Below are 22,168 nucleotides of genomic sequence, written 5' to 3'. Positions count from 1 at the left end.
TATGGCTTGTGGTAATGGTGCCAGTGATTTTAATGTTGTTATTTATGTCATGTGCTTAGAGTGATGTGCTGGGGACTGCATTTCATCCCACACACCAGCCCCTTCCTGTCTTTGTCAGGGGAGGAGTGAAGAGCCTTCTCACTTTATGGCCCTGCAGGGAGCTTCAATTTGGGGTGAGCTCACTAACTGCTGGATGCCCATAAAGGGACAATTGATGGTCCTGCTCCATCCTTCACCTTCCATTTGTGCGAAGCATCTGCCAGTATTGTCGTGTTTGTGCGTCCTGCTCAAAGGCGGTCAGTCCTCTCTGTGGCTCACTTGGCATTGTGGAGTGATGCGTTTAGCAATTTATGTGACACCCAGCAGCATGGTGTAAATATTTCTGCTCAGTTGCTGCTGACCACCCTCTACTAGAGAACCGTCTCCTTGTGATTCCAGAGCTAATCCCTGTGGAGATGAACCCACGGTGCATAACTTGATGGGATTTTAGCACCAGACACCCCTGGCTGGATTCAATCTTTCTCCAGTTCCTTCTCTCCTCTGCCATGGCTCTCCCCTCCCCCACACCCCACCTTGCTGAGACCAACTCCACTAAAGGAGCTGGTGTGAAGGTCAAGGAAGAAAATATCTTTTCTAAGATGAGATTCATACAGTGTAACAGGGGATCAGCCATCTGGAAGATTTGGAACAAGGGGTAAAAACTTGATTGTATTATGGTAAAAACAAAACAAAACGGAAAAAAAAAAACCAGAAGGAAGAATCAGAAGTCATTTATTCCTTCTTCCCTTCCTCTCCTTCCCTCCCTCCTTCTGCTTTTTCCTTTCTTCCTTCCTTTCTTCCTCGTCTCCTCCCTTCTTCCTTTTCTCTTTCTCTCAACAAACTTTTGCTGGATACTTCTTTCTCCCTGATGTGAGGTTCCGTAAATGAAGAAACAGCTCTCCCCTCCAAGGCCTGATGGTCTTGGTGGAAACAGGCAGGCCTGGAGTCATTAACCCTTACACCGCCCACAGCACCAGCTTGTACAAAGTGCTGGGCCCACCCACACAGGGCAGTGTTCAGGGGGATCGGGAAAGGTCCACAAGGGAGATGACCTTTGACATGAGCCTTCAAGGATGAAATTTAGTAGAAAAATATAAGTTTTTGTGAGATGCATTAGAAAGAATAGGATAGTGACAGAAGAGGACAATGAAATGATTCAGGAGGAAAACACACCTGTGCCAGCTGTTGTGTGCAGCTCTTGCCACCCCCTGTTCGGTGGCATGCTGGTAGCTCTACATCACCCAGGGCAGGAGTATTTACACCATGGGAATTGGCAGATGCTGCACGTTCTGGAGGGCCCATAGTTGAGCACTTACCAGCATGTCTCTGCCTTCCTGACTGTGTAGTTATTTTGGAAAGGTGGCAGAAGCCTGTGCTTCCTGCATATGAGTCAGAGAAGAGAGCTGTGTTTTCTGTAGAAGGGATTAAGTTTAGACTTTGAGAAGATCTTCATTCATTAGACATTGCCTCTGTGCCCGTGACCTTGGTGGATGCTGGAAAAATACACTGGAGGCTAACAGTCCCTGCCTCACAGGGTTGTTGTCTAGCACACAGATACACACTCATCATGAGTGGAGGGGAGAGACTGAGACGGAGGTGAGGGACCCAGAGGACATGTAGCCCTGGAGATGGGAAGAGAGACTAGATGGAAGGGAGGGCCCAGGGCAGAGGAACCTGAGTGGCCCTGAGGGTGTTGCAGCTTGGATGGGCTGAGACAAAGGAAGAGAGAAGGCTGCTGAGGAGGACAAGTCTGAAGAATCAGGTTGGCCTAGAGGTCTGGAGGCTGTGATGTGCATTTTATCATGTGGAAAAAAGGTTTCAGAGGAGGGTAAGTAATAGGATGGAGTTTGGGAAGCCGAATCGGATACCTGCTGTCCTGGATCAGGGTAGAAGAGGGTGAAAGGAAGGGGTGAGTGAACTCTCGGGTGCCTGGGGACCAGTCTTGGGGCTTAGCTTGGGTGTGGGGAAGAGTGTTAGGGCGGCTGTTGGGATCAGGGGTGGGAGGGAGGCTGCATCTGCTCCCTCCCAGGGGAGCACCCAGTAGGGTCAATAGAGAGACTGGCAGGCTTGGCGATTAGAGTCAACAGTAAAGGTGGCATGGAGGCAACTTTAAGGCAGAAGAAGGTTTTCTGGCACCCAGAGCGTGGAGAGTAGCCATGTGCATGTGAGTGAAGGCCAATGAAGTAAAATCTAGAAACAATGAGACTGAAGAATCACATCAACTGCCAAAGTATCTTCTATAGTTATAGATAGAGGATGTTGAACAAAGGAATAAAAAGTAACAGTTGTGAACCAGGTGTGGCACCCGCCCAGAAAACTGAATAATTTTTCATTGATCATTATGCAATAATTTGTTTAATGCTCCCCTTTCCTTATGAGGTTCAAGGTTCCATAGAAGTGAGAGAACATAGGTGTTTGTCTTAGTCTGGGACCTGGCCTAGTGTGTGGCTTAGTTGCTCAATTAAATACTTGTTGTAGATGGTGTTGAAAATAATTCCTTCAGAGAAAACTAAAGCAGAAATAAAAATCTGGAAGGTGTAACTCATGGTACATCACTGGGTTCAATTCCCAGTACAATAAATAAATACCTAAATAAATTAATTAATCAAATAAAGTTGATCACATAGAAGTAGAGAGTAGACCAGTTGTCACTAGAGGTAAGGAAGAAAAAGGGGAGAGAAGATGGAGGGAGGGTAAATAATGGGATCAAAATGCAATTAGAGTAGAGTAGAAGTAGTTTTAGTGTTCTTGAGCATAGTAGGGCAACAAATATCTACAATTAATTATACATTTCAAAACAACTAGAAAGGAAGACCTCGAAGGTTCTCACTACATAGAAATGATATTAGAGGAGATAAAAATGCTATTCAACCTGATTTGATCATTAAACATTGTATACATATATCTGATTATTATACCATACCCATAAATAGTACTAATACCATGTCGGTTATAAAATAAAAAGTAATTTTAAAAAATATAGATAGCTAGGTAGTGTTTGGGAGACTGCAGAGAAGCTAGGGAGGTGGAGTGTGGTCATGAATTGTTTGGTGCTCCAAAAGTGGCCCAGTGATGAAGGAAGGCCAGCCCTTCTCTTCTCCCTGTGGATAATAGCACCATTTGCAGCATCTTTAGCAAGGTTAACAGTCCACCCTGGTGCCTTTGGAAAATATCAACTCACTGTTCCTATGAGTCTGACTAATAGGAATCACCTGATAAGCCAGCTCCAATGCACTGATTAATTGGGAGCAGTAGGATCAGTAGATTTACCTAGAGAATAACCCAGGGCTGCTTGTATGATTGGTCCCTACAGTATGAATGACACTCCTGTGTTGTGCAGTATGCAACCCATATAACTGAATGCAGCAGCCTGATCATGACCATCAAGTGCATGAAACATACATAGAGGTGTCCCCAGGAGGTGTTTTTCAGAAGACATGCCAATTGTACTGTAATTGATGAACACATTCTCCTCCTCCAACTCAAGCAGCTACCAGTTCAGATCTTCCACCTTGTCTGATCCCAAGGGAGAAGGGGGCTTGCAGTGAGAGACTGGGTGAGGATGGTTTGGATGAAGGAATGTGTGTTATGTCCAGAGATGGAGACAGAGTCACCATCAGAGACCAAGGAAGGCCCAGCGGGTCTCTGGGGAATATGTGGCACAAAAATTGCCTGGCAGCCTGATGCTCCTGGGGTCATTCAGAGTGAAGATGGACAGTATGGTGGTTCTGGAATAGGAAATCATATCAATAGCTCCAGAAATTATAATCAAAGCACTGAAAGCAGCCAGCATGTGCTGAACCCTCTGTGTGCCTTGCATGACCCTGTGGACTTCACCAGCATCGTTTCCTTTAATCCTCGTGGTATCCCCACGTGTTGAAGTTTATGTTTATGTGTGTGTCTGTTGTAACTGCTGAGTAGATCAACATTCAGAGGGTAGCTTGCTATAAAGGGTGTTCTCCCAGTCAAATTAATGATACAGTTAGAATTTAGGCCCCGATGTATCTGCTCTGGACCTGGTGAAAGTAACCCCTACACTTGCTGCCACTTTGGTTGCTGTGGAAAAGAGCAGCTAAATATACAGCCGTTGCTTATGATGAGAAACTCTGTTGTGCAGTTTGGAATACCCAAGCCTCCTTGCTGGGAATTATGTTGCTGCCTCAGAATTCATTATCCCCATATGGTAATGCAGTAAAGATCTAGGAGAAAAGAGAAGTTTATTTTTCTTTCAACATCATGGACAACCATCATGACTAACAACCAGAACTCTTCTCAGGTTTACCTACCCCAGGAGCCTGGTTTGTGGGCGTTTGGGGAACTTGGCTGGAAGGATGAAGATGGTAGTGATCGATTATTAATGTCTGTCCTCCACGCAGGATCAGAAGCTGGTGGTATGCACGTCATGGTCCTACTACCAAGGGCTGAGTGCTAACCTTGCACGGGCTAGTGGGTTCAAACTTGCTAAAATTCATTCTTAAAATCTTCATTTAAATGTATTCTTTAAAAGTTCCATATCTGGTGTGAGCCTGAATTAGCAACTAGAAATTCTGCTTTCCTTTTTTTCCCCCCAAGGCAGTTTGTGACTTCAAAATGCTGCTGAGAGAGGAGAGAGGAGAGAGAGAGAGAGAGAAAGTGAGAGTGAACGCAATTGTGTGTAGATTCATGCTGCACATAGCCAAAAGCTACTGCTCAAAATACCTGCTGGCAGGGTGGATGTTTCATTTTCAAAAATTGAAAAGTCTTTCCTTCTGATTTTATAGATAATAGTTGAGGCATTGAACATAGCTGAACCACTTTCTCTCTCTTCCTCATTTTGTCAAGGAAGGTAGGAAAGAGGTACTGGCAAGGAGCTGAAACTCGTAGGGAATAATCTCAGTAGCTGTGTGGGAGGACAATCACAGGAACTGGAAGACTCCAGGGCACAGGTTCTCACACTTGAACCAGACATTAGCATCACCAGGAAGCAGGTTAAAGCCCAAACCGCAGGGCCCACCTACTCGGTCTAGTGGGACTCAGAACAGCATTTTCTTTCTTTCTTTTCTTTTTTCTTTTCTTTTTTTGGTCCCAGGGCACTCAACCACTGTGCCACATCCCCAGCCCTTTTTATTTTTTTAGCCTGAGACAGGGTCTCGCTAAATTGCTTAGGTCCTTGCTAAGTTGTTAAGGCTGGCCTCGAATTTGGGATATTCCCGCCTCAGCCTGGGAGCTGCTGGGATTACAGGTGTGCACCACCCACACCTGGCAGGACTGCATTTTCTAACAAGTTCCTAGCTAATGCTGCTGGGTATGGACCACACTTTGAGAACCACTGCTGAGTGTCCCTGACTGGCTTGAAGTCGAAGGAGCTATTCACTAACCAAGTCCATGTTCGGTTATGGGAGAGAACCCAGGGTCAGTTGCAAAGATGCATGGCATTTTCAAAGCCCACGCAGACCAAAATGAGGCAGGCTGTCTTCACTATTGAAGAGAATCAACCACAACTGCTACCCAGCAGAATCATTTCCTATAAGCAGCTGTTTTAAATGTAAAGTTAGTGCTTGATTTATTACAATTATTTTTAGGTTTTAATCATTTTTCTTAAAATAAATGAAAAATTAGTACCCTGACAGGGAGTTCATAAGACATGAAAGTTGTTAAGAGTTCAGATCATGGCAAATAAGACAGCATATAAGCAATAAGCAAATAAGACCATAGACAGCAGGGTTCTGGCCCCAATTACAGAAAGTTCTCAGAAAGCAATGAAAGGTTTTTGAAGCTAGAATTATGAAACTAAAGGCAAATATTACAGGCAACTGCAAGTGCTTAGATTCTGAGACCCCAAATTTTTGGTTTTGTTTATTAATAACACCAATATACCTATTGATTCCCACCTCCCTATGAGGCTTTGGAGACACCAAAGGCCCAGAGATCCCAGACTTTGGCATCCTGGGTTTACCTGGGAACTTGCTCCGTGCCCAGGTGCCTGGCAAAGGGACTCCCCACTGCCCCTGGCATATCTTAGATCAGGAACTTGACTCCCAAGGCTGCAGAAACCTGCCTTTTATCCCCCATCCCCTTCATTATCTCACACACACATAGAGACTGCACTCCCCTTTCCTATCTGTTTCATCTTTTCTTAGTCTCTACCACCAGTGTCTTGAACAGTTTGTCATTTAGAAAACACTTTCTCATAGACTCCTCTACACCCAGTTAAGGAAGACAAGATGGTTTCTTACTTCTTTTTATTCTGAAGTGATGAGAGAGCTGAGTCTCTGGAGACATGGAGAACTCAGACAAGGCCATTGTCCCAGATGTGATCTGCAGTTGACACAGAGCCTCCTCCCCTGCACACTGTGGGAGACTCCCTCCCAACTGCACTCGGGGGCCACTTAGTTGTACAGGTAAACACAGCCTCTGAGCGAGGCCCCGGTATTGAGTGACTTCTTTGCTGTTGTTGTGTTGAAAATCTGCTGGCCTGGTGAATATGAAGTTGTTTCTTTGCCAAACAGGAAAGGAACTAATCTTAACAGAATCACTGTTCTTTAAGGCATTTCAGAGCAGCTGGTTCTAAGATAGGTGACACTGTGACCTTCGGCGATGCCAATGACAAAACCCACCTTGCCCAGCCCAACAAGAGCATGGTTTTGTTTTATGATTTTTGTGATGAGTCCCCTGCAGAAGATGCACTTGAATGCTAAAGTCTGAGAAGTGCTGCACTTGAGACCACACTGCCACAAAGATCAATGAAGACACAGTTGTCAATCAGAAAAGTGATTTGATCGACAACGTTCTATGAAGATACAACTTTTCAAAGCCACAGCCTCCGCATCTATTTTCCTTCCTTCTTTTTTTCTTCTTTCTCTAATTCATATTGATAAAGCCCACACTGTGTGTTGGTCCCTACACAGTGAGAGGTGACCTACTTTAAAAGTATTCAAACACAGAGATAAAGTCCCAGAACTTTGGGGCTTTGAGCCATTCAATAATCCATCTGAAATATGGTTGGTTGGTTTAGACCGTGGTTCTCAGCTTTGGTCACACCTCAGATTTGCCTGGGCAGCCAGCCCTGGCCCCGTGTTCAGAAAGGCCTACACTTGGTTGACCGTTCTACTGTCAGTCTTTCAATTCTTCATAATTTCTGAACAGGGAGTCCTGCATTTTTATTTTACACAAGCACTGCAAATTATGTGACTGATCTTGCAGGTAGCTTTTAAATATGTCAATGCTCAGGCTGCACCCAGACCAATTACTCAAAATCTTGAGGTGAGACTCAGGCCTCTGTATTCTGTAAAATGCCCCCAGAGATTGCAGGAGCCCACTGACTTTGAGAACCACTGGTTAGAACAGAATTTCTCAACTGGGGTGTTTCTGTGTATGTTGTGGGGGACATCATAGTCATCTGAAGTATTCTCCCAAACTCTGTTTATATACTGATGTATATAAATTGATAAATATTCTGATTCCTAAATATTCTGATCCTACCTACATCCAGGCAGGAGCTTTAGATGAATGACATCTGTCTTTGAAACAGTCTCACTTTCTCTGTTTACTCCTGCCTGGGTCCTGAGTGGCTGTGATTAGTCACTACATATGAACTGTGTGGAATTGCTCAGTTGGGACATGGTGGTCCCTGAATTGAAACTTCTTATCCAGAGTCAGAATGGTAGGAAAAGAGACAGGCATGAACCACAACTCTGGCTCTTGTGACTTGGGGCGTGATTTCTTTGTGCCTCTTTATTAATTATTTATTAGTGAAATGGGAATGATTATACCCCAGTAGCAGGAGTATTGTGAGTATAGAATGGAACAAGACATGCAAAACACCTAGCGCATAGTAGGTGGTCAATAAATAAATATCTGTGTTTATCTTCTTTCTCCAAGAAGAATTGGCATACTCTTTCCCTCAACTCTCAACTATGCCTTTTTCCTAAAAAAAAGTCATTATTCTGGCTACAGGGAAGAAATACTAACCAATATTATTCAATAAGTATACTTATTAAACTTGCAATTTCTATTCATTCAGTTCACAATTATTGAATATATATTAGGTCAAAGTGAGGCAAGGATACGTTCCATATATGTTTGCTACATAAACATGCATGCCCGTATAGAGACATAAGCATACATCCATGTGACAGGCGCCTGTTTTTCAGTAACTTTCTTTAAATTTTGTGCATTTTAACTACCAAAGTAGTGCCTATGATAACAACCTGAACAACATAAAAGTAACTATTTCAGGCTTCCTAATCTCTACCTTTCCCTCTCATCCACGTCCTTCTACTATACCCATTTTTAAAAATAATTTGAACTTGAAAATAAATTTGATATGAACTTTTCACAATGTTTCTTTGCATACACAGACATCTCAAATGGGCCTAAGTTGCGTATCACATTCCATACTTGCTTTTCTTCTTCACTTAACAATAGAACGTGGACATCTTTTAAAGTCCACACTTAGCACCCGTCGATCGGTCCACGAGGGTGCTGTTTTCCAGCCATTCTCTGACTTAGTCCCTCAGTGTCTGACTCTGGAAGATGTGGCTGCATTGAACGTCCTATGACACAGAAATTTAAAACTGGTACTTCTACTTTTGGATAAAGCAGCGGTCAAGTCTCAGCAGTTTATAATCCAAGAGTGTGCCTGGGGAAGGTCAGATAAATAACATATGACAAGCCAACTTATATTGGCAAACCTGCCACATACCAGGCCCTCCAGTGAATGTGCAAGCTACGACCATGAGAGTCCCAGTCTGATCTCAGGCAGTTCACCAAAGCAGCAGGTGATTCAACGTCAAAACTCATGGTACAAATGATATCTATCTCGGTGTTAGGTCTGGATTGAAATCTTCCTAATGGTTCTTAAACCAGCCTCTACTCCAGCCCTGTATTCTGTCAAGTTCAGTAGACTCTGGAGCAGTTTTATAAGTCCAGCAGCTTCTTTCCAATCTTTTCAGTAATAGAAAACAAAAGGAACTTCCAACGAAATCTCATGGGATGGGAACTTGCCTTTCTAATGCAGCCAGTAATTTTTCTGATTGCTCACACTTTGTTCCATTATTTTCTTCCAGAAGTTGAAAATGAAAAAAATAAAGTTTTCCTGGTGGAAAACCCTGCTGCTCCTGACAGGCCTTTGACACACAGTTCAGTGAGGCGATTACAAGTAGATACTTTACTGTTTCACATGAAAGTACTGGACGTTACAAAACCAAGTGAAATCAGAGAAGAACTTTTAAGAGTACGTTAAGCAAGATTCAACAGATTTTTGTTTAGGCAGCTATGAAATAGTGTCGCCAGAACCATTTTTATTCTTGGTGATTCTACTGCAGAAGTGTTTAAATGCTGTGCCCCAATGGAGGTGTACAAACACAGACTCACTTGGAGAAATCATTTGCCATTTGGAGACCAGGAGTGCAGTTAGCTGACAGCCTCTGGCTGCAGTACCTTCGCCGTCTACAGGGTCGGCCTCATCTTTCCTGAAGAGGCCTGGCTCTTCCGGGCAGCCCCCAGCCAGTGGCTGAGCCTGGGGGAAGCTGTTAGGGCCCAGCTATTTCTGGAACATGAGCTCTTTGCTGCAGAGCTGCTAGTTAGGTTACCCGAGAGTTTGTTAGGTCTGCACAGGTCACATCGTGTTGTGATCTGGGTTCTTCCTGCCCAATCCTGCTTCCTTCCCCTTCAAATTTTCAGAGAAACTTCTTCCTTTCCTAACTTTTTCATGTCCACCTTCTGGAGGACCCAGTAGACCCCATTGCCCTCACAGCAGTGGAGGAACATAGACAGTGTAGATCTCAGTCAGCGAACTAAAGTACCCAAACACACCCCCATCCCTTGCATCAGGCCCTGCTAAAAATAAATTAGGATTCTGCCAAAGAAAACTGACCACCTCATTTCAATTACTTCTCTGGGGACACAAATGAAAAAAATTAAGTATGGGACAAGACAAATACAAGTATTCTGAAATTCCACTGTAGTTGCTCAAACTATTTCTAAGAACCGACATAAGGAACATATTTTAGTATTCCTTTTGTGTTTTGCAATGAACTGATTAGAGCCGAGACGTCACAGATACCATGAGAGAACACTCTTTCAGTTTCTGCCACTTGAATCACAATTCCATGTTGAGTGCCGCTGCTGTTGCTAAGATGCCGCCCCTCGTTCCACAGACTGAGAAGGACGAGGACACTAATTGTATTCTTCTTGTTGCAGGAGAGTTTGGAGAAGTGTACAAGGGCCGTTTGAAACTGCCAGGCAAGAGGGAAATCTACGTGGCCATCAAGACCCTGAAGGCCGGCTACTCAGAGAAGCAGCGTCGGGACTTCCTGAGCGAGGCGAGCATCATGGGCCAGTTTGACCATCCCAACATCATCCGCCTGGAGGGCGTCGTCACCAAGAGTCGGCCTGTCATGATCATCACCGAGTTCATGGAGAATGGTGCTTTGGATTCTTTCCTCAGGGTAAGAGAGACCCAGGGACGACTCAGAGAGATCTAAGCCTGGGGAGAAGCCACCTGGGAGGATAACCCACCATTCAGGAACCACCTGTATCAATTGGGTGCATGTTGGAGGTATTAGCAAGGTTAGCAGTGATTTGTTGCTAAAACAAGAGAACAAAGCAGGGCCTTTGAACAACTCGGAGGGAGGGTGGAATGGAGGGGGCCTACGTAAATACCTTCTGGATGAACAAACGAGCAGATCCAAGAATGACCATTGGCATTCGCGTGAATCACAGAGATTGAAGAGACCCTTGGTGGCCCCAAGTCCCTGTGTGATTCATGCAGATGCCTTTAGCCAGCACAGCTGCTCTCCCAGCCTGCTTCCTTCATGGACAGTTAGAGATAAAATGGGCTGTCCTTTTCTGATGCTGAAGCTGCTGTCCTTCAAGGAGACACTTTTCTGGACAGGGAAGAGGAAGACTCTGTCACATGTATCCAGACATCTTTTCTGGTGTTGATGAAGAATTTTGACTCCCAACCAACCTGCAGCAGAGGTGGTAGACTGCTGAATGCCTTTTGGTTGGGAGACCTACAGAAGGTTATTGTCAGAATATGCCCCAATGAGGCCAGGCCCATGATGGGGCCACTTCCATTTCTTTAGGATATCATGGAGCCACATAAAGAAGGAGTGAGTGAGGTAGAGAGCCAAGGTGCTGGTGTCCAGGGATTGGAAGCCAACTGAGCCTGCACTGGAGAGCAGGACCTGCCTCAGACCAAGAGGCTCAGTGGAATGACTGGGTGAGAGCAGGAGACCCAGGGATAGGTACCATCAAAGTAAGGTGCACGAGCCAGGACTTCAGGTAATACCAGGAGCAGGCTACACACATCACCAAAGCTACCACCAATGACCATTCATTCATAACCAGTCACTGAATCAGTGATGGGGTGATTTCTCTGACCTGACCCATGCTGGAGGCTGAACCAAGAGAAAAGAAAGTAGCATGCTCTAATGGTGTGTAACAAATCACCCCAGACTTCAGAGGCTTAGCACAACAATAATTTATTTTGCACATGAGTCTGCAATCGGAGCAGAGTTTGTAGGGAGGTGTGCTTCCATCTCTGGTCTACGTGGATCCAGCTGGAGCAGGTCAAGGGCTAAGGTCTGAAACTGTTGGAAGATTCACCCATTCATGTAACTGGCAGTTAACTGATGTCAGCTCTCTGTTCTAAATGGCCTGCTCTAGCTTTCTTAGGTCAAACTGGGTCCCAAGAATGAGTATCCCAAGAAGAGGAAATGAAAGCTGTATTCTTTGTAATCTAGCCTCAGAAGTCACATAGTGTCACTTTCACCACAGTGACAAGCCCACCAAGATCCAAGGGGGAAAAAAGTTCCCATGTTTTGAAAGGAGGACAGCAACCCAATATCCTGTTACTCTTAAGAGATGGAAGATCTTGTTACATCCATTGCACAAAATACAACCTGCCTCAGAAGTAGTCCTTGCCCTGGGGACCTGAGGGCCCAAAGCTTCTAGCTGTCACCTCCCCATGTCATGTTTTTTATTGCCACAAATGGAACACAGAGCTATCATAGAGCAGGACTTAAAGCTCCTATATGTACATGATATCTCATTCACTGCCTTTGTGGCCACATCAGAGCGAGATAAGGTCTATGCTTTCCTCCAGACATTCATTTGTGATCAGAGACCTCATGAAGACAATCAAATAAACATGAATAATAGAAGGCAATGTTAGAAGAAAAAGGATCTTCTGGACCAGCCTTGAGACCCTTTCATGAGTCATTTGTTTCCTACCAGTCACCTGACTGTACTTCAGAGAAAGTCACCACAGGATTTGAGGACTGTGATCAGACTCCTTCCCCAGGACATGCAAGGGACAGGGAGATTCATCTCAGAAGCCTGTGAAAATCAAAACTCCAGACTGCTGCTCCTCCCAGGGCCTTTTTCCATCTGGGTCTCCAGACACAGAGGCGCATGTCGGACACTAGTGTTTTTCATGATGATGTGGCCCAGTGTGCAGAGGGAGAAAACCCAGGAGCAAGAAAGAAGCCCAGGAAAACAGAAGAGAGGGCATGGCTGGAAGGGGGCGGCGAGAGCAGGCAGTGCCAAGAGCAGAGGGGAAATGAAGCGTTTCTCACTGCTCGCACCGTGTGGAGGCAGGTAATCTATAAATCTAATTTCAGTCTTACTACCAAACCCTGGAGCCTAGCAACATTAATTGATGTATCTGCTGCTTGATAAAATTGAAAAAATAGGTCATCAGTTCAGTTCTACAGGGTCCATCTTCTGGGAAGGAGGATAATTTTAGGATCACCACACAGAGAAGGAAGAAAAAGGGATAGGCCTCGATTCATGCAACTGCTTCCTCCAACAGCTTTGGAGAGGGGCCACGGGTCTAGCCCTGGGTCAGGTTCACAGGGATCCAGCCAGCACATCAGACACGGCGTTTTACCATCCACTCTGTTCCTCCCTTGTTGCAGGACCTAGAAATTCTCACATTCTAGAAGGTTTGGAAACACTCTTATTTTTTTAAGCAAACACTCAGTAGGTGGTTCATTATTATCAATGTCTTTAAATGACTGAACCAAGGATTGTAGATTATACACATTCATTATTAAACATTTCCCCCTTGGCACTCTGATGCAAAGGATTCAATATGGCGACTCTTCCCTAGTCTAGGAACAATTCCTGAAGCCAGTCAATGTTCCATGCCTTAGCTAAGAAGGTCAGCATGCTCCATGATGTCTTCTTGCCTAAAGCAGGATCCTGTGCTTGCTGCTGGTTCATTCACAGATGGCCATAACTGGAAGACTCTTGGAAGTCACTGAGTAATGGCAAACAGGGCCACTTCTGAGCAGGGAAGCTCTTCATGGGATGATGCTGGAAGATAGCAGCCCAGATGCCTTGGCTTCTTCTGTGAGTCACCTTGTGGCCTGGAGCAAGTCTGTTAACTCAATTTTTCAATCTATAAACTAAAGGCATTGAGCTGGAAGAGCTTGAAAGTTCTCTTTCAGTTAAAAAAAAATCTATGATTCATTCTCCTCAAACAAATCAAATAAGGGTTTCATTTCCTGAAGTGGATTTGTCAATGAAAGTTGAAATACCTAAATCCTTCCTGTCTAATATAAGGGCCAGCAAGTGGCTTCAGTGCATTTTCAGAAAAGCAATTTCAGCAGAAAGCACTTCATGAAGGGAAGAAATTTTAAATCACTCCACCTAGGTCTGTATTTCTTCTCTGTACCATTTTACCATATGCTCAGCACAGAGCCAGGTTCTTTCCCAAAGTCACTAAGATATCTGTTTGTTGGTGGTGTTTTGTTTTGTTTAGTTGTTCTGTCTTGCTTGTTTTGTATGCTGATGTTCAAATCTCTGGAAGTTATACCAATAAACTGAGCATGAGACAATTGAACATGTCAGAAAATTTTAATATGTTTATACCTTTAGGTTTCACCAAGATTATGAATTCAACAGACAGAACCCTGCCTGTGATGATATGTGGTTCCCCTGCACACCCTAAGGAAATTGGGTTGCACATTGCAGAGTCTGCATAGTCCAGTGGATGAGGCACTGGGCAGGAGTGAAAGGCCAGATAAGAGTAGCATCATTAATCAGTCGTGGCCTTTCTCCCTGTGAAGCTTGTGCCTGGCCATCTTCTCCAGCTTTTGAGGCAGCCATGACCAGTCGATCAGAGATGGAATGTCAGTGGAGAAGCAATTTGCCATTCCAGATTTAGATTCCTATTATAACTCAAAACCACATAGAGTGATTTAAGGCTGATCACATAAACTTTCTGGATCTCCTTTATCTTGTCTATCAAAATAATATAATATTCCCTGTCTTGCCTACTGTGCAGGACCAATTTTAAGGCTCAAAAGATATTCTATAGAACATGACTTGCTATTCACAAGTCAAGTAATAGAAGAGATTGATATTTGTTAATTGATTCAAACTACAGTCCTGCATCATTAAATCTGGGTCATCCACTACCATGATTGGACAGATGATGGGGTATATTACGGATGTCTACCTGTTACCTGTTGAGCTCAAAATGTACTGGAACTGTTTCTCTAAGGACAATGGCCCTAGGATATCTCACAGGCACACCCTGGAAACTATGAGGACCCCAGAATTCTGGTCCCAAGAGCCCTCAGTGTCTCACTATGCACATTTGAGGACAGAGAAGAGCTGACTTGGAGGCCATTAGGGCCTTTCTGATGGTAACAGTGACCACTGCTGCCATCTTAGTATTAACAGGCACTGAGAGAAGATATTTACGCTCATCCAAACCCTACAACAAATGTTCTTATTTCACACATATGGAAATCACTGCTCTGGAGGTTGAATAACTTGTCCAAACTCACTCAGCCAGGGAACAGCAGAGCCTGGATTCCACCTGGGTCTGTCTAGCTCCAGAGCCCAGACTTTTAACCTCTTCTTGGCATCTGTTAAACTCGGGAGCTGAGGATAACTGATCTCAGTTTTAAAACCAATAAGATAATAAAGCAGCTCTAGGAAGACTCCAGTGACCTGAAGCAGACACACAGACCCATGGCCACGAACTTCCAGCATTGCTCTTCTCAAAGCCACTTACAGCCACCACCCAGGCCCTCCCGAAACGTCAGCTTCTTTAGAGAGGCATTCATTTCTCACCACCTTGTTGTCTACACATACAGAGGGGAAATAACAAACTGCATTGAAAAAATACAAGCCTGCGATTTGCAGCTGAGATACATTTTTGTATTCTACAGAAGCTGCATGACAACTGTCTGAGGAGGCAAATCCCCAGGGACCCACTTGGAGAAAACGTGTGGCGCTAGGGAAAGGCTGGCTAACTTCTTGAGAAGGTGTTGACTGAAGTTCATTAGTGAGAAGGAGGATTCGCCTCACTCACTCCACATCCAGCCTTCACAGATGGGCAACGTGTGCTGGAAGCGAGTCAGAGTTTCCAACAGCAGCTCTGCGCTTTTCTTTTGGAAGAAAATGTTACTGAGAAAGTATTCTGGGCAGGTTGGGAGGTGGTTGAGATTTAAGTTAGAAACAGCCTGGATGTGGGGTGCCAAACCCAGTGTGTTTCGGGGGCGCTCCCTTTGGCAGCCGTCTCAGGAAGGAAGAGGGAGTGTCAGTTTGCTTGACTACTCCAGATGATTGTGGGCATAATCCCCCAGAAGATGGATCCTGGTTTGCAACCTTCCATGAGAAATAGTCTTCAATAGTTCATACATTGGTTTTTGGACTTCTTCATTATTAGGGTTTTCTCTAATAAACATGGTATTTTTATAATAAGTCTTTTATGTTACCATAGTTATTTTTTTTTGCATAGAAAAATGCTTTTGGAGGAAGACAGGCATAAATGATGTGTCCACACGTTTAAACAAAATAATGTTACGTGAGTGCTATGTGTAACACCAAGAGCTCTTCACACTGCTGATGGCTTCTGCATTTCATGTGGGAACTGTGTGGCAGAAGGTGTGGCTGCCTTTCCCAGGGCCTGTGTTCAGCAGTAACTGACTAGACCCCGGCTGTCCTGCCTCCTCCTACCTCTCCACCTCTTCTCCAACCAGAGCACCCCAGTGCCTGGGTTGTACTGTTCTTCTAGAACACAACCCATGACCCTTTGGAAAATGTGTTCTTGGCAACATGACCCAGGATCCACTGATTTAACCAATGACTGCAGTGCTAAGAGCCAGGAGCTTTGGAGCAGCAGGAGGAAGGCACCTCAATTGAGGGGTCTGTCTACCCAGGGAGGAGGGCATCCGAGCAAGAAACTCAGTAAGCCCACCAGTGACCGGAGAGAGGGCAGCACTGCATGCTGGCAGGGGCAGGAGCAGCAACATCTCCCATAAGCTAGCAGAGTTCAGAGTGCCAGACCCTGTGCCTGAGCTCCTGCCCTGGTCCCCATTAGGTGGGTGTGGTTATCCCACATAAAGACTGGAGCTTCCCAAGGAAGGTGACTTAACACATTTCATTTTGAAAACAGAAAGAGGTGAACCAGAAATTCATTCAACTCACTTTTATTGAGTTTTGTTTTCCTTCTCTGTTAAAGTTTTCAGCACTGAGAGATAATTCTGTGGTGACCACAAGTGGTAGGGGTTCTTGTCCTCAACGAGCTTACAGTCAAGCAGCAAAAGACAGACAGGTGGACACGGAACATGCACAAGATTATAACGTGTGACGTGTGTTAAGAAGAATAATAGGGCCATGTGCTGAAAGGTAGTAGTCAGGAAGTCCTTATGGGTGTGGAGGGAGGGAATAGTTACCAAGATGTCCTGTTTGAAGAAAAGACAATTAAGCAAAACCAGAAGGAGAAGTAGATACGGTTTATGGGCCGAAAACCGAGGGAATGAAAGTATAAGCGCCCTAAGGCAGGAAGAGCTTGGCCGGTGAGAACGGAGGCTGCCAGTCACAGTGGCTTTACTTAGCCCAGGAGTGAAGGGTCCAGTGGGCTGAGGCAAGGTAGCAGCTGATCCCACGGGTCTTGTGGGCAAACCACTAAGCAGTTTGGAAATTTTCCTTAATGCGATGGGAGGCTATTAGAGAGTTTAAGCCAGGGAGTGACATGGCCTGATTTATGTCTTTAAAAGATGGTTCTGGCTGCCGTGGAGAGAATGGATTGTAGCGGGGGCCGGCACGAGAGGCTGTTACAGGTGATGGATGACCATGACTTGGTTGGAATGGTGGCCGTGGAGAGGGAGAGGAGTGGATAGGTTTGAGATGTAATTTGGAGATGAAATCGACAGGGCTTGGCGAGAAGAAAGCTGAGCATTCAAGGAAAGGGTGAGGGTGGGGGAGGGGAAGGGAAGGGGCAGCGGTGAGCTTTGTGCCCAGCACTGACAGAAGCTGGCAAGCAGTGGGCCATGGCACCTCGGCTTCTGTTTAGCCGCTGAAGCCTGTCTTGATCCAGATGCCTTTTATGTCTTATCACAGCAAAACGATGGGCAGTTCACAGTGATCCAGCTGGTGGGCATGCTCAGGGGCATTGCTGCTGGCATGAAGTATCTGTCCGAGATGAATTACGTGCACCGGGACCTGGCGGCTAGGAACATTCTGGTCAACAGTAACCTGGTGTGCAAGGTGTCCGACTTCGGCCTCTCCCGCTACCTCCAGGATGACACCTCAGACCCCACCTACACCAGCTCCTTGGTGAGTCTTTCTTGATATTCTCAGGGAAAGCCTGGTGCGACTAAAAGGTGGCTGGGGACTTGTGACAGGGCATCTGGGAAAAAACTGGCACCTGAACTGATCTCTTCAAGGAGGGATCTGGAGACTGGGAAGACCATCCAACTCTGGGGAAATAATAGCAGCCAGTTGTCCATGCAAGAATTTGGGCATAGGCTGTGACAGGGAGGACCCATGCCTGCTCTAAAGCCATGGTGTCCCTTGGCCAGTGGGAATACAAAATATGGGAACAGATGATTTTGGAGAACCCATACAGGTGAACAAGGCACCAGAGACATTTGTCAGCAGGAAGCAGGCTCCAGGCATGGTTGAGAGTTTCAGTCCCCAGATGGGTTGGGCACTGCATCATGAGATGGACTCTGGGTCTCCCTCTCTTTTCCCTCTACATGGCTTCCAGATATCTTGAAGTACCATCCACATGATGAGCACTCCTAAATTGGTATTTCCTGTTGAATCTCCCTGTCCACATCCTGAGCAGCGATAATCATCTAAATCCAACTGCTTCAACCACATGAATTCATTTAGAATTATAATGAATCCAAAATAGAGCTCTGGAGCTACTTACCAACAGATCCTCCCTGGTAGCTGGCACCACTTCACCGGAAATTGTCCCTGCCTCTCTGCCCTCCACCCAGGCCTTGCTGTGTCCCATCCCTCAGCAACTCCAATAGGTTCCTATAGAATCTGTGCCATTCTTCCTCTCTGCTGTCACCATCCTGCCACAAGCCACCACTCTCTTTTGTCTGGACTGTTACAGTGGCTTCCTGACCAGTATCCCTGATTTCCTCTTGTCTCCATCTATCCATTTCCAACAGTGTCCAAAGTGATTGGCTTTCCCACCTCCCTGCCTACCTATCTATCTCTTCTTTAAACTTGCAAATGTGTATTATAAAAATTAAAAGATACAGGGAAGTAAAAGCAAAAGAATAACTAATAAATTAACATTTCCCCAAGGCAGGGTCTATCACCTTTTTCCTAAAGGGTCATGTGGTAAATATTTTAGGCTTTGCTGGCCAAGAGGCAAAATAGAGGACATTGCTTAAATAATTATATAGCCCTTTACAATGTAACCCTTTTAAAAGTTATAAACATCATTCTGATCTTACGGACTGTAAAAATGTGACCAGTCAGACTAATCGTCAGGTTGAAGTTTATTAATCCCTGGTGAACTCCATTTTTAACAGCTAGATGTGTGTCCTTTCACATTTTTCTCTTTATTCAAAAACTTGAACGTATTTGTTCTATAAAATTGGGATCATAATATGCCTATTTCTCTGAATTCTGGTGTATCCTTGGGCATTCTTGCTCCCCATTGATTTTCACAAACTTTGTAAATATTCACACCTCCTGCTCAGAAATGTGTCCAGCTTCCTGCATCCTTACCAGCACTGGAGATGATCCATCTCCAAAATTTGCTAACCCAACAATGAAAAATGGGTACCTCATTTTATTTAATTTGCCTTTTCAAAACACATATATTAATATCTTTTCACACAGTTACCGGGATCCTCTTCCCCTGTCTGTACATCTTTTTTACCTATTTTTCTGTTGGGTTGTCAGGGGGTCTCTCCAATAGTGATGTCAACCCTTTGTCCCATATGACTTGATTACTCCACAGTTTGTGGCTATTTTGATTGCTTATGTTGCCTTTGACTTGCAACGTGGGTAATATCCATGCATCTAAAAATATCTATCTTTTCCTTTACATCTTCTTACAGTTCTTTATTCATCCTGAAGGTTTTCCTCACTCAAAGGTGATAAAATATTACTTAAAGTTTTCTGTACTACTTTATTGAGGGAGTTACTTTATATTTAACTATTTGGTACACTTGAAATTTATTTACTTATTCAAACACTTTATTTTAAAAATATCAAGTATATGGAGAATTTGAAAGAATTTGACAGAAATAGTCATACACTCCCACTTAGATTCTAGAATGAATACTTTCTATACCTGTTTTATCTTATAACTTCTATCTACACCTCTGTCTATCCATCACTGCATTTTATTTTGTTGACTGATTTCCAAATTGCAGACATTATATATATCACCCCCACACATAATGTCATACATGTCTTTACCTGAAGTTAAATATTTGTTTACAGTTATTTTGTGTTTGAAAACTTTTTGCATATAATGGAATGCACGTGTGTTAAGGGTATATTTAGAGTTCTAACAAATATGCACAACTGCATACAACTCAAACTCCCAGAAAGATAGGGAACATGGCCATCACCTCAGGGAGTTCCCTCAGGTCACTCCCCAGTTGATTCTCATGCCCCCCACATACACACACCACTTTACCAACCCAAGATTTATTTTAGAACTTCATATACTAAAACTTCATGTAAGTGGAAGCACACAGTGTATGTTCTGTGTCTGGTCGATTTTACTTGGCACTATGTTTGAGAGAATCATTCAAGTTGTTGTGTGCAGCAGGAATTTACTCTTACTTATTGCTGAATTATTATTTATTTATCCATTTTCTTATTGACAGATACCAGGGGTATTCTGGTATTTATTTTTGAATATGTACTGGGAAATGTACTCTTACACTGCTTTGTTCAGGTAAAAAGACAACTATGCCAACATCACTTATTAAAAATATTATTCATTTTTTGACTCTTTTTTATTAGTGCATTATAGTTATTTTTCATTTTTTATTGAATCACATGTCATCCTTGACATTAAGACCTTTATATGAACTACATTTGATTCTCAATTCTTCTTTATTGATTTATTTATTCTTGTACTCAGTCATATTGTTCTGATTATAATAACAAATAGCAAAAGTTTTACTGTCTATATTATTCTGATTATAACAATTTTAGGAAAAACCTTACTGTTTGGGCAAATCAAGTGATTATTCATTACTTTTTTTCCTAAGTCCTTGGCTATCCTCAACTACTTTTTCTTTCAACTGCATTTCAAAATCACCTTGTCCAGTTCTAAAACATGCACATACACCCAGATGCTCACATTTTTATTTTGAATGAATTCTATTTTGCCTTTGAAAGGACTAACATTTTAATGATCCTGAATCATCTAAGTAATGATCTGAGCCAAATATACAATTTACATAAAACTTACATTAAAAGTTTCATAGGTAAAAGTTTTCCCATATTATTTTCCCGTGAACATTATTTATATCATTTGTTGTAGTTTTGTATTTCTTCTAGATTGTAAAGTTTATTTACCCTAAGAGTTTGCAGGATTCTTCAAAATCATGTGGTTACTGACCTTACCATGTTTATTACACGATTTCTTCAAGTTTTGCCTTTTGTTTAAAATGGAAAAATTAAATTTTCTGAGTAAACAAATTGTGCTTCTAAAAATGCAAATAACTTGTTCACATGACATGTATTTATTGAACATCTATTATGTGCCAGTACTGGGCTACAAGCTGGTGACAAAATCATGACCAGAAAGATCATTACTGCTCTCACATTGCTCGCATGTTTTACTCAGTCTTACTTCATCATGACCAAAATATCTGACAAGAAAAATTTAGAGGAGGGCAAGTTTATTCTGGTTCATGATTTCAGATGTTAAGTCCATGGTCAGCTGACTCCCCTGCTCTGGGCCCAAGGTGAGGCAGAACATCATGGCAGAAGGGCATGGCAGAGGAAAATAGCTCAGTTCATGACAGCCAGGAAGCAAATAGAAAGCTCTGCTTGCCAAAGACAAAATATATACCCCAAAGGCACAACCCCAGGGACCTGCCTGCTCAAGTCACACCCTACCTGTGTATAGTCACAACTCAGTACAGTAGTCCTTTCAATTATTAGCCCATCAAATGGATTAATCCACTGATTAGGTTACAGCTCACATAATCTAACTATATCCCTCTGAACATTCCTGCATTATTTCACACACGAGCTTTCAGGAGACACCCTATATCCAAACCATAACATCTAGTTTAGTCAGGTCAAAGTGAATTAACCAGACACTACTTAATAAGTGCACAATGACCAGCTGGAAAGGGGGCCATGCTATTCTAGAAGATCATGATTAAAATGTACTAATAACAAAATGTCCCACCTATGTCTAGGAGTATTAAGGAGGATTTCCAGAGGAAGAGATGTTGTCCTATCAGAAATTTGAAGAGTAGGTCACTGTCTTAGTCAGCTTGAGTTGCATAACAAAATGCCATAGACTGAGTATCTTAAATAACAAACATTTATTCCCATAGTTCTGAACACTGCAAGTGCAAGATCAAGGAGACAACATGGTCAGGTTCTTGGTGTGGACACTCTTCCTGTCCTTACATGGCTTTTCCTTGGTATGTGCAGAGAGAGAGAGAGAGAGAGATCTGTGCCTCTTCCTCTGTTTGTAAGGGCATTGATCCCAACGTGGAACCTCACCTTCATGATCTAACCTATGTTTACTTCCAAAGGTCCATCTCCAAAGGCCATCCCATTGGAGGTTATGGCTTTAATATATGAACTTGGGGCACACACAGACATTCAGTCTATGGCATTTTCTGCCAAATGAATGTGACAGGTTAGACCACAGAGGCAGAGAAGC

At 43.6% G+C, this 22,168-nt stretch overlaps 1 protein-coding gene across 2 annotated transcripts in view; it reads left to right on the top strand.

The window, feature by feature from the left end:
• Ephb1 (EPH receptor B1) overlaps positions 1-22,168 on the top strand; it is a 416,160-nt gene that overhangs the window by 353,090 nt on the left and 40,902 nt on the right. For both annotated transcript variants that reach the window (XM_047563813.1, XM_047563814.1), the window contains exons 11-12: positions 10,222-10,469; positions 17,389-17,604. In XM_047563813.1, the coding sequence (XP_047419769.1) occupies positions 10,222-10,469; positions 17,389-17,604 (464 nt within the window). The remainder of the gene's footprint in view (positions 1-10,221; positions 10,470-17,388; positions 17,605-22,168) is intronic.

This window comes from Sciurus carolinensis, chromosome 9 (genome assembly GCF_902686445.1).
Source record: "Sciurus carolinensis chromosome 9, mSciCar1.2, whole genome shotgun sequence".
Classification (NCBI taxonomy): domain Eukaryota; kingdom Metazoa; phylum Chordata; class Mammalia; order Rodentia; family Sciuridae; genus Sciurus; species Sciurus carolinensis.
This window is presented reverse-complemented; position numbering and strand designations above follow the sequence as displayed.